This window comes from Lutjanus erythropterus, chromosome 18 (genome assembly GCF_056507025.1).
Source record: "Lutjanus erythropterus isolate fLutEry1 chromosome 18, fLutEry1.hap2, whole genome shotgun sequence".
In the NCBI taxonomy this organism is placed as follows: domain Eukaryota; kingdom Metazoa; phylum Chordata; class Actinopteri; order Lutjaniformes; family Lutjanidae; genus Lutjanus; species Lutjanus erythropterus.
The window spans coordinates 32543373-32560079 of NC_139334.1; the positions used below are offsets into that span (position 1 = coordinate 32543373).

At 39.8% G+C, this 16707-nt stretch overlaps 1 protein-coding gene across 1 annotated transcript in view; it reads right to left on the bottom strand.

Annotated features, from left to right (window-relative positions):
• The window catches only part of eipr1 (EARP complex and GARP complex interacting protein 1), an 88782-nt gene that overhangs the window by 63017 nt on the left and 9058 nt on the right, over window positions 1–16707 (bottom strand). Inside the window, exons 3-4 of the mRNA XM_084743066.1 lie at window positions 8881–9013; window positions 3020–3176 (exon numbers count right to left, since the gene is read on the bottom strand). Coding sequence (XP_084599192.1) covers window positions 3020–3176; window positions 8881–9013 — 290 coding nt within the window. The remainder of the gene's footprint in view (window positions 1–3019; window positions 3177–8880; window positions 9014–16707) is intronic.

The window sequence follows — 16707 nt, forward strand, 5'->3', positions numbered from 1 at the left end:
AACACACACACACACATACACACGCACACATTAAACAGACAAACGCCTCATAAGAATACAAACTCCAATCTCTTTACTCTTTGTCTGCTTACACACACACAAACATTCACACAGACACAGAGTGGTGCAAACTGCCAGTATTATCAGAGTGAGTGGGGATAAGTGTGTGTGTGTGTGTTAGTGTGTGTGTGTGTGTGTCATAGAGAGATGGAGGAGGTGGGCAGCCGACCAAAGCCATCCATCTAGGGGAGCCAATAGTGCACAGCATAGGCTACAGGCTTCACAGCACCGAAAGCACACTCCCACCACACACACTCCCACAACACACACACACAAACACACAGTGTGGTGCCCTTGTGAGGGTTACAGCTCTAAGGGTGTTAAGATGGTGGAGCCCAGAGCCATCAATCTTTACCCAGCAGCCTTGCTTGACCTGCCCTCTGACACACACATTCACACACATGGTACACATACATGGGTGCACCCCCGCATACACACAACCTTCCTCTCTCTACACACAGCAAGTTGCACAAATGCAATCTCTCCTCTCTTCTTCTTTGTGAGCTTCTCTCCATCCTTCTCTCTCTCCGTCTTCCTCGCTCCCTCTCCGTCTTTATCTCCCCCTCGCAGACACCTGCTACAGTATGCATCACGCTAACTGATTGGCGCCTCTAAAAATGATAGCAATCATGTGCCAGCCGATGAACGGCAGACTAAAAAGGGGAATGACCATTGATTTTCGTTCTCATAGGTGCTGAGTTATGGCGAGGCATTGTGCGCGGGAGCTCCGACTCTAAGACAAAAGGATCGAGCCGAGACTACAATCTGAGATGTGGGCCAGTCGATAGTCTGAGCCAAAAAAAATAAAAACACTCACACGAAGGAGAGATTCAGGGAGAGAGCAGACGAGAGGAGAGGAGAGCTTTATTCCGGCTGGTAGGAATCTAATGGTGTGGAGAGTGTGGGCTCTTTCAATTGCAGTAGGACGACATGTCCATCTGTCCCCTAGTGTGTTTTCAATGTTCACTGTAGTTTCTAAATGACTCCCATTTAGTTTTAGAATTTCTGATCTCATCATAGACAAATCCTGCCTAAAACCGCCTGTAGGTTGTTTGTTTCTTTGTTTGAGGTGGAAAATCAAACAGGGAAGTCTCTGCAAAGGCTGTTCAATGAAAAAAGGCATGACATTCTGTATGAAACAACACATTTGGCTCTTTAAGATGTATAAATTAAAGCAACACACTTAGCAAACTTCAAACTCTGTGATGGGTTTAAAGGATAGGTTCACAATTTTTCAGGTCTGTCTTAAAGCAGTACTTACATGCCCATGTATACACTGTTGTGTCCTATTTAAATCAGCCCTTCCTAATGCAATTCCAACGTAAGTGATGAGGCCTCAACTGTCTGAGTTAGACAAATGAAGTAATTATCTACCAAAGTTAGTCTTGTTAGTACAAAATTCCCTCTTTGTTTTACTGTCCCTCCACTACAGCTCAGCAAGGAAAACCTGAGTGGGGAAACAAAAGAGGGCATTTTGAATTAAAAAAGAATGTAACTCTGGTAGAAACACTATTTGATTCTGATTCTTAGTGTCATAATTTGATTCAAAATTGATTTTCTATTGGATAAATAGAAAGGGGGCATATTTAGGCATTTAGTCCAGAGCACACAACCATTTGCTAGTGAAATGCAATGCAGAGCATAACTGGGTGATAACAGACTAACTGGTCTTGATGAAGGTGAACGTCCAACAAACATGAAAGTGACAGTACGTAGCTGTTTTATTTAAATGTTCTGCTGATGAAGATGCAGCTGAAAGTTCCAGAAAAAGCTGGTAAGTAAGAGTAATATGTAACGTTTTACTTATTACACCTTCAGAAGTAATAATATTACTTCACTTGTTACTTGGTAACAAAATAATTAAGTTACTGGATATATTACTATCACTTTTGTTTCTTGTTGGTGGCTTTGTTACGCTCCAAAGTTGAACTGCTGAATGAGTGAACTGTGAACACCCAGAAAACTTGTATTGTTAGCTGTCCAGATGTCAGCTGTGGTGGAAACAAAGTCTTAATACAGTATCTCAATGTGGCCACATACTCAAACAAACTCAATATAATGACAAAACTTCCACCTGCTCTCCCTCATCTTCCATCCTTCATTTAGCCTTTTGGCTAACAGCTGATGTGACCTGTCCTGACCTGCCACATGAACACGTCATCATAAGACAGCCCTCCTATATCAAAAAGTAACTCCTCACCTCAGAACTACTTTGATTAGCAACTGTGATATAATTATGTTTTTGGAAATTGTAACCCCTTACACTACTTATTACTGGGTAAAGTAACATTACAATAATATATTACTGCCTAACACTGGTCATAAAACATTGCTGTGTTGCTTTGAGCACCACAAGCCGAGTGCCATCTAGTTCTATTATATTGGAGAGAAGGCAGACATCTCTACAGCTGATATCTCAAAAACTTGGAAGCTCGCACTAAAACTGTCTAGATGGATAAATAGCACTGAAGGTAAGAGGAAAAATAAGTGTTTTTGATTTTGGGCTGTCTCTTCAATTGTAACGGAGCCTGGCCAGACATGGAAAAGACAACATTTAAGAGACATCTTGATATTTCAATAAGTCTGACAATTACAGATTTATCAGCCCGCTCCTCTAAGAACTTTTTTATTAATCTATTTGTTATATTTTGCCAAAGCTTTGGAAGCAGTCAATAACACATATGTAAATTATTATAGCTAACCCAATTTAATAGTAACTGCTGTATCATGAGAATGGTATGACCGTGTCAAGGCTTTTCAAGATGGTTCAAGCTTCTGTAGTTCATTTGAACTCCATGAGTTCTTAGGCACCCTGCAATCCACAAAAATATTTATCACATCCCGTCCTACAAATACACACAGGAGACAAACACAGAGTTGCACACTGTCGTGGATCTAAAGAACAATTGCACTTGCATCACATGTGCTGCGAGTGCAACTGTTCCCCAGCAACACCTACCAGGCAGCATTGCTGTGGGTGCTGTCGTCTAGGTGACAGAGCAGCTCCAGGGTTTGGGGGTTGTGGGCGGAGTCGTCAGGTGACTCATGGCTTCCTGTCTCCCAATCAGAAGGCATCCGCCATACTGCTGCACAGGACACCACCCTGCTGTCACTGGCTGGAGGGGCACAACACACACACACACACACACACACACACACAGTTATTCACAGTTGTTAAAGTGCAGCGTGCGTGTGTGTGCGTGCGTGTTGGATAGGCGCTAATACGGTGACGTGGATACACTTTCTTCCAAAGCCACATCACAAATGAGTTATTTTGGCATCCACACCAGAGCCGGAGCTGCTAATTGGAACCAGTGGAGTAAATGTAGAATTGATACAGTAATTGGACTAAAAGTTTGAGGCTGGAGGGCATAACCAATCACACAGAGAGGGAGAGAGGGAGAAAACAGAGAGAGCAAAAGAGCCTAATTTCTTTTTGGTGTAGATATTGACAGTGTGTGGGCAGGCGTTGGGCTATGAAACACTGGCGTTAGGCCTATTTGTCAAATTAAAAAGCAACGTGGTGCGAGTGCACAGGCTCTTGAGTGGTTTTAGACAACCTTGCACTTGGAGTAAGTGGGCAAGCAATCATCTTGAACAAAAGCCTTTTCTTGCTCACATATTGGAGTGCCGGTGGGAGGCGGTATGGAAACGCTGTATGGACGCACTTGTGTACATGTGTGTGTTTGTATGTATATTTTTGTGTGCGAGTGAGTGTGTAGTGTGCGCAGCAGTGCGTAGTCGGCTGTCGGAGCTTCAGCCAGGTCCAGAGCGGCTGTAATCCTGTGAACTCGAGCATGCAGAGCTCAGCTGACAGAGAGCGAGAGACGGAGGGAGGGGGGTGAGAGAAAGGGGTGGTGTGAGGGGAGAGGGCGGCGGTGGGGTGTGTGGACCCCTAAAGGCCGACAGTGCACTCTGCAGCAACCTCCCCTCGCCCCATCTGACATGGCTGTCTGCTCCTGTGTGACGCAACCTCTGACACACTCACACTCCTTCTTTACTAGAGCTGCAACGATTAATCAATTATTAAATCAATCTATTTATATAATGGATTTAATCCGTTTGAGTCACTTTTTAAGAAAAGTAATTCAAAATGCTCTAATTACAGCTTCTTAAATGTGAATGGTGTCTGGTGTCTTTACTCCTCTCTGACATTAAACTGATTATCTTTGGGGTGTGGACAAAACAAGACATTTGAGGACGTCATCTTGAGCTTTGGGAAATGCAGATTAACATTTTCTGATATTTTATGGATCAAACAAGTAATCAAGTAGTGGAGAAAATGACTGACAGATTTATCGATACTGAAAATAATCATTACAGGAAAGACTTGAAAAATAGGACCTATTGACCTATTTGGTCCTATTTTTTCAGTTGACAAGATTGTGACAGGATAAATTAATCAAGAAAATAATTGATAGATTAATCAACAATCAAAATAATTGTTAGTTGCAGGCCTAGAACTTTTATTAACCTGATGCGCTCCCCAGAACATAACCTTAACGTAATTCTAATCCTAACCCTGAACACAAGTCTCAAACATTAAAGAGCCCTTTGAAGAAGTGAAGACTGACAAAAATGTCCTCACTTTGTCATCTCAGTTGAGATCACACACAAGAAAGTTCTCTACATTTGCATTTTTGTCTGTGCTTTTCTCAGTGGCTTTGAAGGAGGTGGGACTCAGTGGGAAAAAGCTGATGTCACCTACTTCTGTGCACCAATGAGCGTTTAGTAATATCTGCATCTGGTGACATCTGTGGGATTGTGTGCTTACAGTATGTTGCCAGCCAGAGGAGCTGCAACAGTTCGTCGATTAATCGATTAGTGGATCCAAAGAAAATTAGTTGCCAACTATTTTGATGATCAATAAATCGTTTCAGTCATTTTCAAGCAAAAATGTCAAACATTTCAAGCTCATAAACGTGGGGATTTTATGTTGTTCATTGTCATTTATGATAGTTTATGAAGAGTTTTTGGGTTTTGGATTGTTGGTTGGACAAATGAAGCAAATTGAGGATGTTACTTTGGGCTCTGGGAAATTGTGATGAGCAGTTCCCACAATTTTTTGACATTCTCTAGACCAAACCATTATGAAACTAATCAAAAGATTAATCAGTGATGAAAACAATTTTAGTTGTACCCCTAGTTGCCAGGTCATTGTCACACAGTCATGATGAAGTGATGATATGTCCACTTGGACATTGTTTATTTTAGTCACGAATATGTAAGGTCACAGAGAACCACTTCATATTTAAAACCTTGTCATCAGGAGTTTTAACAAAACTGTTCATGTCAGGCCTATGTGAAGAAAATGGGAAAATCAGGGATGTCACTATTCTCCAAATCCACGATTCAACATGACTTTCTATTTTAAGGTCAAAATTAAATTTTTAAATTTCAAAATTGTTATTTTGCAGTTATGCCATTGTTAGACTACAGAATTCTGATTTAAGATCACCAGATAATGGTTTTAAGCTCTGACAACTGTCATTTCTGACGCTTTCGTTAAAAAGACAGATAATGATATGAAAGGATATATACATATCACCCACGTGCTTGTTAAAGCGCAGGTAGTATTTCTTGTCAAAGAGATGGCAGCTTTCTGTTGTGTCAACTCACAGGGTTATGGGGGTGATAAAATAAAGCAATAAGCCATGATTTACAGTGATTTTAGAACAGCTAAGGACCATTGTTAGGCACGACACAGATACAGTGGAAAATGCGTTTAATGTTTGGGGTGATTATTAATATTTATCTGGATATTGCCATTAATTGTGCAATTGTGTTACAATGTACCACGCATTTATATTGTTTGGGGCTGTGCACTATTAGTCATCTAGGCAATTAAACATTGTTACCCTCACTAGTCTTTACCAGAAACACTACTCGGTTAAACTAGTTACTAATATTTGATTAATGTAAAATGCCGGTTAACTATCTAAGATGTTATGTAGCCACCCGCCACTATGTAGGGCATTAATGCCCGGCGTAAAACATCGAGGTGAAACGTGAAACAGATGACATCTCATAAAACCAGTGTGGTTTGGAGGAATTTTGATCTAGAAAATATAAATAAGCCTGTTTGTAGTCTGTGTCAGAATAAAGTTACATAAAATCACTCGACCAGAGCAATGAGAAACCACATTCAGCACAGACGTGGATATTAACCAGCGTGGAGAGTAGCCTACTCTCCACGCTGGTGCTAGCACTTCTAACATTAACCACACTCTGCCAACCAATATGACATTGCTTACTGCCCCTGAGTGTTTTTATATTAGTTCACTAGACTAAATTTCTATTTCTATTTTTGGACAGGAAAATTAGTAACTTGGAATTGACATCACAATGAGAGAAAGGTGAGCACAACTGGATACAAATATAAACATGCAAGCTAGGTAAGGTTGGTAATGATGTAGCTTTTCCACTTTGGATGGAGATAAAAAAAACACTGTTGCCACTGATAAACTCTGGATCTTTCAACAGATGTCTGGATCAAGTGATCAGTGGATCACTGATGTACCAGTTAATCCCCACATATAGGCCAAAGTAAGTGCTGAAACTGCAGGGTTCACCTTTCCTGTTTTTCACAGTGGCATGAAACTGACCGAGTGCCTGGTGCAGCTCCATTTTGGTGATTGTTTTAAAATCAATAGCCAGATCTTTCTTGGCACACCTAGTCTGAAAACACCACCAGCAGACCACATTGTCCGTTTAAAAGTTCCAACTTTGTCTCTTAACTTTTCCAGCTCTGAAGTTTCTCTGTCATTAATTTCAGCATGTCTCCATTCTTTTTTTTAATCTCCCTCCTCTATCCTGTCCATCTCTTCCTGCCACTCATCCACGCTCATCTCACCCAGTTAATCAAAAGTCACAACAAAGTCTGACATTTTGAAACCATTTTTTTTGGCACAGTAATATTAATGTAATGTGGTCACAGATGTATGTTTATGGAGTATTTTACAACAGCTCTGAACGGGGCTCAGCCAATCATAATCAAGGACTGGAACTATCCGTTTTATGACGTGATTGTTAATCTAGCCATTGGTGCTTGAAGCTGGTTCTTCTTGTTCTAACCGCTGGGTCACTGCTGAAGTATGAAATGTCAGAGTGAATGTCATGTATCAAAATGCAAATGTAAGGATGACACGTCTCAACTAGACTGTTTCAAACCACCAGGGTTGGGTCAGACTACTCTCAAATGTAATCAGTTACTGAATATAAACTACAGAGCACTTTTTGTAATTAGGAACATAATCCACTGGATTACAAAAATGTAATCGAAATAATTTTGGATTACTTTTGAAAATGTTGCACTTTATACTATAAAAAAATGACTTAGCCACAAAAAGTTCCACAAATGTTCTTTCTTTCTCTTTAAGCAACTCAAAACTTTTTCAGTGCAATTAAAAAGGATTTTGCATATTCAGCATTTACAGTTGGTCAAATCAAATTAACCTGACTAAAACAGTACTGGCGCAAACTACAGATGTACTGTGTGTATTCTACAACATGTGGCATGCTGTTTCTTTTGTGTAAGGTTGTTTTTACACTGTTTAGGAACAGAGTAAGGCAGTAATTACTCAGTAATCTATTACTGTAATTTTATTGCTTTACCCAGTAATAAGTGGTGTAATGGATTAAAATTTCCAAAACAATGATTACTTATCAAAGTACTTCTCAGTTACTAAGTTATTTAGCGGATGAGGATGAGGACATACTTTCCACAGGAGGAAGTATTGTCACTATTTTGACTTTGTTTGTCTCCTTGAGAGAAAATTTTTGGTGATGGAATCTGGACAGCAGCAACAAAAGCTTTGTTGTCTAACAGTTCTGTGGATCCGCTGTTCAACTTTGGAGCTCAACAAGGGTGTCAACAAGGTACAAAGTAATACAGCAAAATAACCAGTAACATAACCTATTACTTTTGATACCAAGCAATAAGAATAACTTGCAAACACCGATTAAGAACAAACGGAGGATTTTGCTCTTGTAACGCACTCACTCAAAATGTTCATCTCCCATTTTCAATGTAAATGAAAAGGAATAAATATGAATAATCCTTTAAAAAACAAAAACAAATATTAGTTAAGTGACAATTAACAAAACTGGCATCCAGACAGGATTAACTGACTTTGACTTAGAATTGATAAAATCACACTTACAAAAATATGTTCCAGAAAATTCTTGACAGTGTAATTATAATCTAATTAAACATTTTTCAAATGTAATCTGGTCTGATTATGGTTATTTATCTTTTATAATCTGATCACATAACACCCATTACATGTAATCTGTTGGTACTCGACCTTGCAAATCACAGAAGTGTTACTTTTGCTTACTTGCACCTGTGTTTTTTCTCTACTTACGATTTTGTGTAAAGCGCAGCGCAGCAAACCAAAAACGGTACATAAAGGCACAGATAATGTGCATGTGACCTTCAAAGATTTTCCCCTGCCTGACGGTGACTTGCAGCCACTGCTATTGTCCCTCATGTGGGTCATCATGTCCACACATTAGTATTGATTCTATCAGAGTCTGAACATGACTTCTAACATGGTTGCTACAGACGGACCTGTGAAGACAGACTGGCTGTTATTGATCACCTGTTAAAGGCCAATTACATGTTATGATTCTTAACTAAACTGCATGAGGCCATTAGATGGAAGAGACAAACACACAGAGAGAAGTATAGGAAGATAAAGTTTGTGCAAAAAAAAAAAAATAGACAAAGAGAGAAAAACAGAAAGAATGAATAGAAAAAAGAGAAACATGAAGAGGCAGTGAATGGAGCCAGAGACAGAAGGAAACAGTAGGACTCACTTTTGTTATAGCAGGTGGTAAGCACAGCCTTATCTGCAGGACTGGCGCCAATGTGCCATATCTCCCCAGCTTGGTGCAGAAGGACATTCTTATTAATGATGTTATTCTCATCATCAAAGTCAATGATGTGGATCTGCAAGAAAAGCAGAGACAGAGAGGAAGAGATGCATTGAGGATGAAGCTGGAGTTAAAACACTGCATGCACCTCCCTCCACACACACACACACACACACACACACACACACATGCAGTTCAAAGCTCCACTCACTGCTCTGATCCCCCCCCCCCCACCCAAAAAAAGAAGAAGGTTCCTCCTTTTTAATATGACAGTAAACGTAGTTTCGAGGCAGGCATCTCTTTGGTTCTTTTTTTTCTTGTCAACTTCATACGGCTGAAGACTTTTCATCTTGATTTGGCCTTTAAAGCAACGATTAAGACACTTTTAGAGCTCGCGTTGGATTCGCGGGAGTTCTGGATGTGACATGTTGGAGGAGTCAATGGAAAAGGTACAACAAAAAGGAAATCGATAAAAGCTCATTCCATCTTTTTTTTTTTTTTTTTTTTTTTTTAGACAAATGGCCCTGCTAAAAGGGGCTGGACATGAGGTGCATTATCCAAGAGAGCTTTTCAGCGAAAGGCCTTTAATTGTGTACTATTTTAAAAAGACATTTTCTGTAAGCAACTCTCTGGCAGCTAATTTCACATGTCTCGTTTTGATCTGCACAGTGTGGAACTTATCAATTAAGTACAGTGATGTGGGGCAGCAACAATATACTGTGAAAACATTTCTTTGCTGTAGTATTAGAAGAATGTAACTTTGTCTTAATGGACCATTCAATGGGAAAAGAAAAAAAAATACTGACAATCCCACCTGCTGTCATCACTATGGTGTTAATAGGTGGAAAAACCTAAAATGAGAGTGAAGAAAACTTTTATTTTTTCCAGGAGTGAGAAGAGAAAATCTACAGCTATGCTACTCTCAAATCTGTGTGTTAAATTTGGAGCTTTTCACCTCTTAACCTCACTACTTAACATGTATCACAGGGATACTCAACCTGCTTTGGCCGGGGGCCACTTCTGCAAAATGACAGAAGGCCAGGGGCCAGTTCATAAACAAACATGAATAATCTTTATTAAGTAAAATTAATAAACATAAACAAGTCCACAACTCATCTTTCTTTCAAAATCTTAACTTTCAGGTTAAATGGCCTATTAAGTAAAGTAACTTAGTAAATCAGATATTTTACTGCATGTACTGCATTTACGACTTCATTTTAAATGCTTTGGTTACATTTGAAAGAGTTAACTTAACATTAAACATAGCTGGGGCCTTTTCCATCATGCATAAACAGAAACAGAAACTGCTCCTACCAGAGACAGAATGAACTTCCCAAGCAACAGCTGAAGGACATTATTGAACATTTACTGACTGGTACAAACAAAGAAAATAAATCCTACAAGCCTAGTGCCATTTAGTCCCCATTATATGGCCAATATCTCCAAAAATCTGCAACTCACACACACACAAAAAAAAAAAATCTAGATGAATAAATACACTACACGCCAGGGGAAAGAAATGTATTTTTGATATGGGGGTGAACTGCCTCTTTAACATTTAATAAGTGACTTCTTTAGTTAAATTTTAAAAGGTTTTTGTTGAAAAAAATGTTTCTATTTACAGTACAGTTTTGACATCAACACTGAAACTGAAGGCATCAAATCAGCCTTAACTCAAGTTTCACCTACACTCGCTTTACCTGGAACTGAAAGAGGTAATTGAAAGCTCACAGCGACTGAACGCTGATACGCATTGTTCCGTCGAAGTCTTGCCAGGGTCAAGAATGAACTCACAGTCAGCACTAGCAGGATAATAGTAGGGTATACATTACCTAAGTCACTGCTGCTTTCTGCCGTTGCACAGCCTCAGTTTTCCTGGGATCCAGCTTGCTCTTTTTTTCATATTTTTAGGAATCTTCAGGAGGATCTTCAGCTAGGGTTGGGTGATGTCTGCCTAACTGGCATATCGCAATGTCATAAACAATTATATTGTTGTTAATAAAGGCGCTATAGCCTAATAATTATTAGAATAATAAACCCATTCCTCATTTATGCAGTCTCTGGCTGACACTCCTCATTCATTAGTTTTAAAGACCCCATCCAGTGAGAATCACGTTTTTGACCTTTTCAACATGTCCATGTGGTGTTTTTCATGTGTTACAGGACATATTAGGAGGGAAAAAAGCAGTACAACACCATGTCTGAGCATTTCTTGCTTTGAAACTGCAGTGAGCGAGGGCAGTCTCAAAAAAACAGCATCAGTCAGGCTGGGGATATGATGTCATAAACCTAAGGAACCGATCCCGTTAATCACATGGGGGGTGGTGCTATACATGTCATTAGCGACAATGCCCAGCCCACAGGAGAAGCTGGATGTAGCTAGTTACCATGATTAACTAGCAGAACAGAGGAGAAGCCAAATGCTGCTACTTTGTGGTAGGTGTGGGTGTTGGTGTGTGTGGAAAGGGCGGGGACTGTTTGCATATTCATGAATCACTGAATAATAAATGAAGGCAAGGTGTAAAGTAAGCCGTTTTAAAAGGGTACTTTAACTTATTTTGCAGTAAAAAAAAAAACCTATCAGGCACAATTTATTACTTCTTGCAGGGCATTTTGTTTAAAACATGACCGGAGATGGACTTTAAGATGCAAATTCTTTTGATAATATACTCTTATTGACATTTTACTTATGAAGCTTTTGTTACATTTTCAGTGACAAGATTTTACTTGGAAAAAGGAAAATCTACCCACATTTCAGTTTTAATTTAAGACCCTGTCTCTCCATGGGTGGAGGGAGGTTGTCCAATGGTTCAACTCTATCTTCAACTAGTGCTGCAATGATAAATCGAATAATCGATTATTAATATGTTGTCAAATGAATCGGCAACTATTTTGATAATTAATTATTTGGTCTGAGTAATTTTTTCAGAAAAAATAGTAAGAATTCTGTGATTCCAGCTCATTAAATGTGAATATTTTCTAGTTTCTTTACTCTAGGAGCAAACTGAATGTCTTTGGGGTGTGGGGAAAACTAGACATTTTAGGACGTTATTTTGTGTTTTGGGAAACACTGATTGCAATTTTTCACCTTTCTCTGACATTTTATAGACCAACTAATAATTGATTAATCAAAAAAATAAACAACAGATTAATCAGTGATGAAAATAATTGGTAGTTGCAGTCCTGTCTTCAACAATTCAAAAGATGCATACCAAGAACTTTTAGAACACAACAGTCACACCTGAACTGCTGTATAAAGCACCAGTAATAGTTACAGGTTTCCTTGATCTGGTGTAACGTCGAGGCCTCGGCTGCATTCGGAAACACAATCAACAGCTGCACACAAGTTCAACAAACAAGCTAAACTTTTATCCATAACAGGTTAATAGAAACTCCTCCTTACTGAGCCCTTTTCATTAGATGGAAATCTATTCTATGAGGGCCCTGGATTGAATGCAGTTCAGGGCCTACAATGCAGTAAAACAGTGAGGGTCTCAAGGTTTGATCAGACAATTAATGGCAGTTTCTCCCATAAGAGAGACACTTACAGCACCTTGGGGGACCGTTAATGGGGTTGCACTGGACAATAACTCCTGCAAGGCACTTGCACTCCCCTTCCCTGTACTACTTTTACAGGCTAAACAAGAGGATGAAAGGAGGGAGGTGTGAGGAGGAGGAGGAGAAGAGTATCGGTGCGGCAGCATCCTTCAGCCTCCTCAAAGTCAGCTAGGCAGCTATTAACCTTGGGTTGGACTGCATCGAGCAAAAAATTATTACGCAAAGTTATAATTTTATGGTGGTGGGGGAGCGGTACAAATAAATTCAGGCCGGCGGGACAGGGTAATTGGAGGGCCTGGTAATAGGGTCCCCCCGAATGAACCCAGGTGTGAGGGGAGAGAGAAGTTCCAGCCCTCCTCCCCCAGGTGATTTATCCCTCATTCTTCCAGTCCTGGGGAGTGACTCATAGCCTTCAGCCACTTGGGCACCCAGCCCAGCACTTTTAATTATGTGCCGATGGTGGGAGGAATTGAGGCGGGGAGGAGGAGAGGAGGGAGATTGGGAAGAGGGGGTAAGGGAGGGATAAAGCCAAGCTGGCTCGTGGCCCCCACTTCAGGGGCCTCTCCGCTAAAGCTCTTTAGCCGCACAGATGACAGTAAGCGGGGCGGAGGAGTAGCGAGCGGGTGAGAGGTGCCAAGCTCGGGCGCTTTATCTCGTTAGCAGCCTTAAATGCCATGCCGACGCGCCCTCCGATTTGTCATTCCAGCTATTGGTCTCTGAGGGATTTGAGAGGTGCTCTGCGAGTTAAGAGAGACATTTCCACCCTGCATTATGCTTAATGGGAGGTGGAGAGGCCAGCAGGCTTATGGATACAGCAGAAGCTATCAGGGCTGAAATGCCAATCGAAAAAACATTTTTCACATTGCAAGTTCAAACTCAGACGAACTGAGCTAACCAATGCTGGCTGGCAAACTTATGCAGAGTGGAAAAGACTTCATGAATAAAACGGACGACACTGAGTGAACCTGCGATTCAAATCATCTCAAAGACCACGACCTGAAAGATGAATAATGATCCCTATTAGGTTTTACAGCGTTGAATGCCCTTTCACATTTATATCAGAAAACAAAGGACAAGTCAGTAAAGCATATTTTTACAATTTAACAACATGGGTTTGAATTCTGCTTGCTTTCAAAGTAAATAATATGAATAAAATCCATTCAGGCTGAACACAGCCTTTACACTGCAGGCCACTGTGCATTTTGCACAGGGTCGAATAAAATCTGGGTCTTAATTTGTGTCAGACTATTTTACTAATTTTGAGGAATATTACACTGCGCACAGAACAACAGTAGCACTTGCACTAATTGCACTAAGTATCAAAAGTATAGATACTTTTTCAATACCATATGTTCTAAACAATAAAATTTTCATTAATTGTTGTATCAAAATACCTAAGATATATTTATGTGCCTGTGATTTTCTTTCTTTTTGCCATGGTATCAAAAGAGGTATCAAGTATTATTTTTTATTCTCTTATGGTATTAAAGTTTAACATTCTGGTACCATGAAAACTCTGCGTAGCAGTAGCACTGAGTCTCCTTAAAATTTTATAAAAATGTGGCTTTCAATTTTGCATTGGCCAGTGGACTCTGCATTCTTTTATGCACCAGAACAATAAGTTGATTTGTAGATGCAATTGTACAATGTCAAGGTAAGGCAAAAGTCTTTACACCTGCTCTGAAAGATCACACTAAAAGCCTGCTGTTACAGCCTCTTCCTGACTGCATCCGACTGCTTCCTGGATATATCTCAAAGAATTCTGTGTGTTTTGCTTGTTTTTGTAGTCTTGGCACAATTGATCATACAAGTGAGGACAACAGTGGTGTATGCCCGAAAAGTGATGGAAGAAGTTCTATAGAGATTTCTTTAAAAAAGGAGTCCGAAAAGTTGAATCTCTGCATACTTTCACCTCCACAAACTTAGCCATTCGGTGTGTAAATGGGGTGTGATTGTCCAGTTGTGTTGGAAATATGGTTGGGCAATTGGACGAATATATATATAAGGGTTTTTGGGGTGATTTTTCTGGGCCAATCATTTTCATTTTAATATACTAATTTAATGGTCTGCCTCCGAAAAAGAAGAAAGACCCGTTGCTCAGGGACAGACTCTAAATCAGCAGCAGAGTACACAACCACTGAGCCAAAGAACGTGCGGGAGAAAAACAGACTATAGCCAGAATATTTTCACATCTGACACAGCGAATTAAGGCCTTATTTCAACCAAACCAGAGTTGATGGTCATTATAACAGTGGAAAAAGTTGAATTTCATTTTTCTGTAGAGTTGTAACGAAGTGTGTTTTACAATGAGTTGAGAGCGAAACTTGGAAGTTTACAATTGTATTTTTCTGTTAAGGAAGATGGGTACTTAACACCTGAAGCTAGCAGCAATTGTCGGTTACTGGGCTGATGGTGGCTGGTTGGAAAATTTTAAACATACTGCCCAAACCTGTTTGGAAAATGACAAAAAATGCATACTGGAATGGGTCTTCCTACGCATTATATGATTCAATAAGCACATGTTTGAGTACTGCACTGAGTTTATGAAAGAATTTTGACGCAGGGCATCTCCAAACTCACCTGCTATGCTGGTTTATATGTGTGGCTGTGCAAAAGGACTCTGTGAAGGTGAATACAGATTGGAGGGTGTGCTTCCATCTCAGCCAGTCAAATTACTGGTGTCATCGCTCTGAAACAGCTGTGCCAATCACAGTGACACATGACTACAGTAGCTCAAGAAATGAAGAATTGGCTTCTCCGGGAGATCATGTTGTTGTCTGGATGGTGCAGAGCAGCACGATGTGAACACACAGCACCACAAATCTGCAGCCAAAGGCAGATGGTGGCTTTTTTAACAGTTAATTAGTACAATGATGACAGAAACCAATAATAAATAATGGTTGAAGTCATTTATAGGATTTCTTTCCATGCAGAAAGAAAAAGTACCTGTGTATAACAGAAACTGTGTGAATCAATCATATTCATTTATTGATTAATGCAAATTACCTCGGAAAATGGAGACTGTTTAATCTAAATGGTTTATTTACATTTTAAGCGTTATTCTGCTATTACTTCTGAAACTTCTACACAAAAAAGGCTTTGTGTTTTGCATCATTTAAATGAACTGGAATGAACCCCCTTTTTCAGTCTCTCCTCCAATCTGTGCACCATTCTGCACCAGGCACCAAAATCCCCCAAAAAGTAAAGGTAAGGAAGTCTTTTTAATGCCTTGCTGTCAATACAGTACTGACTTTCCCATATTAGTGAAAATTATGATTAAAATTATATTAAATTGGTCTCAAGTAACACATCTGTTTTGACTGCAAATGTGTAATTAATTTACATAAATATTTCAATAGATCTTTTTTTTTCAACAGCTTGTCAACCAGTGACTTCAAATCAAAACCAAACATTACTGGACAAATGAGACACACCTATGTGAATTGGATTTTAGTAATACTTATACACTGCCTGGTCGAAAAAAAAAAAGTCATACTGTAATATTTCATTGGACCTTGTTTAGTGTTGATTACGGCATTCCATTTCTGACCAGAGTTGCATTAAGTTTTCGTCAAGATCTTGTACTGATGATGGGAGAGTTGGACAACTGCATAAAATCTTTTTGTTTTGGGATGTGCTGGAGAAAAAAGATCCCAAACAAAATTCTCAGGGGTGTTAAGGTCTGGTCTGGTGGACAGTCCATGTATGAAAATGATGTCTCATGCTCCTTGAACCACTCTTTCACTATTTGAGCCTGATGAATCCTGACATTGTCATCTTGGAATATGGCTGTGCCATCAGGGAAGAGAAAAATCCATTGATGTAAAAACCTGATCATTTAGTATATTCAGGTAGTGAACTGACCTCATTTTTTGGACACATAACATTGTTGAACCTCGACCTGAGCAACTGAAGCAACCCCAGATCATAACACTGCCTCCACAGGCTTGTACAGTCGGCACTAGGCATGATGGGAGCATCACTTCATCCTCCTCTCTTCTTACCCTGATGCCCCCATCACTCTGGAACAGGGTAGATCTGGACTCATCAGACCACATGACCTTTTTCCATCGCTCCAGAGTCCAATCTTTATGCTCTCTAGCAAATTGAAGCCTTTTTTCTGATTAGCCTCCCTGATAAGTGGTTTTCTTAAGGCTACACAGCTGTTTAGTCCCAATCCCTTGAGTTCTCTTCACATTATGTGTGTGGAAA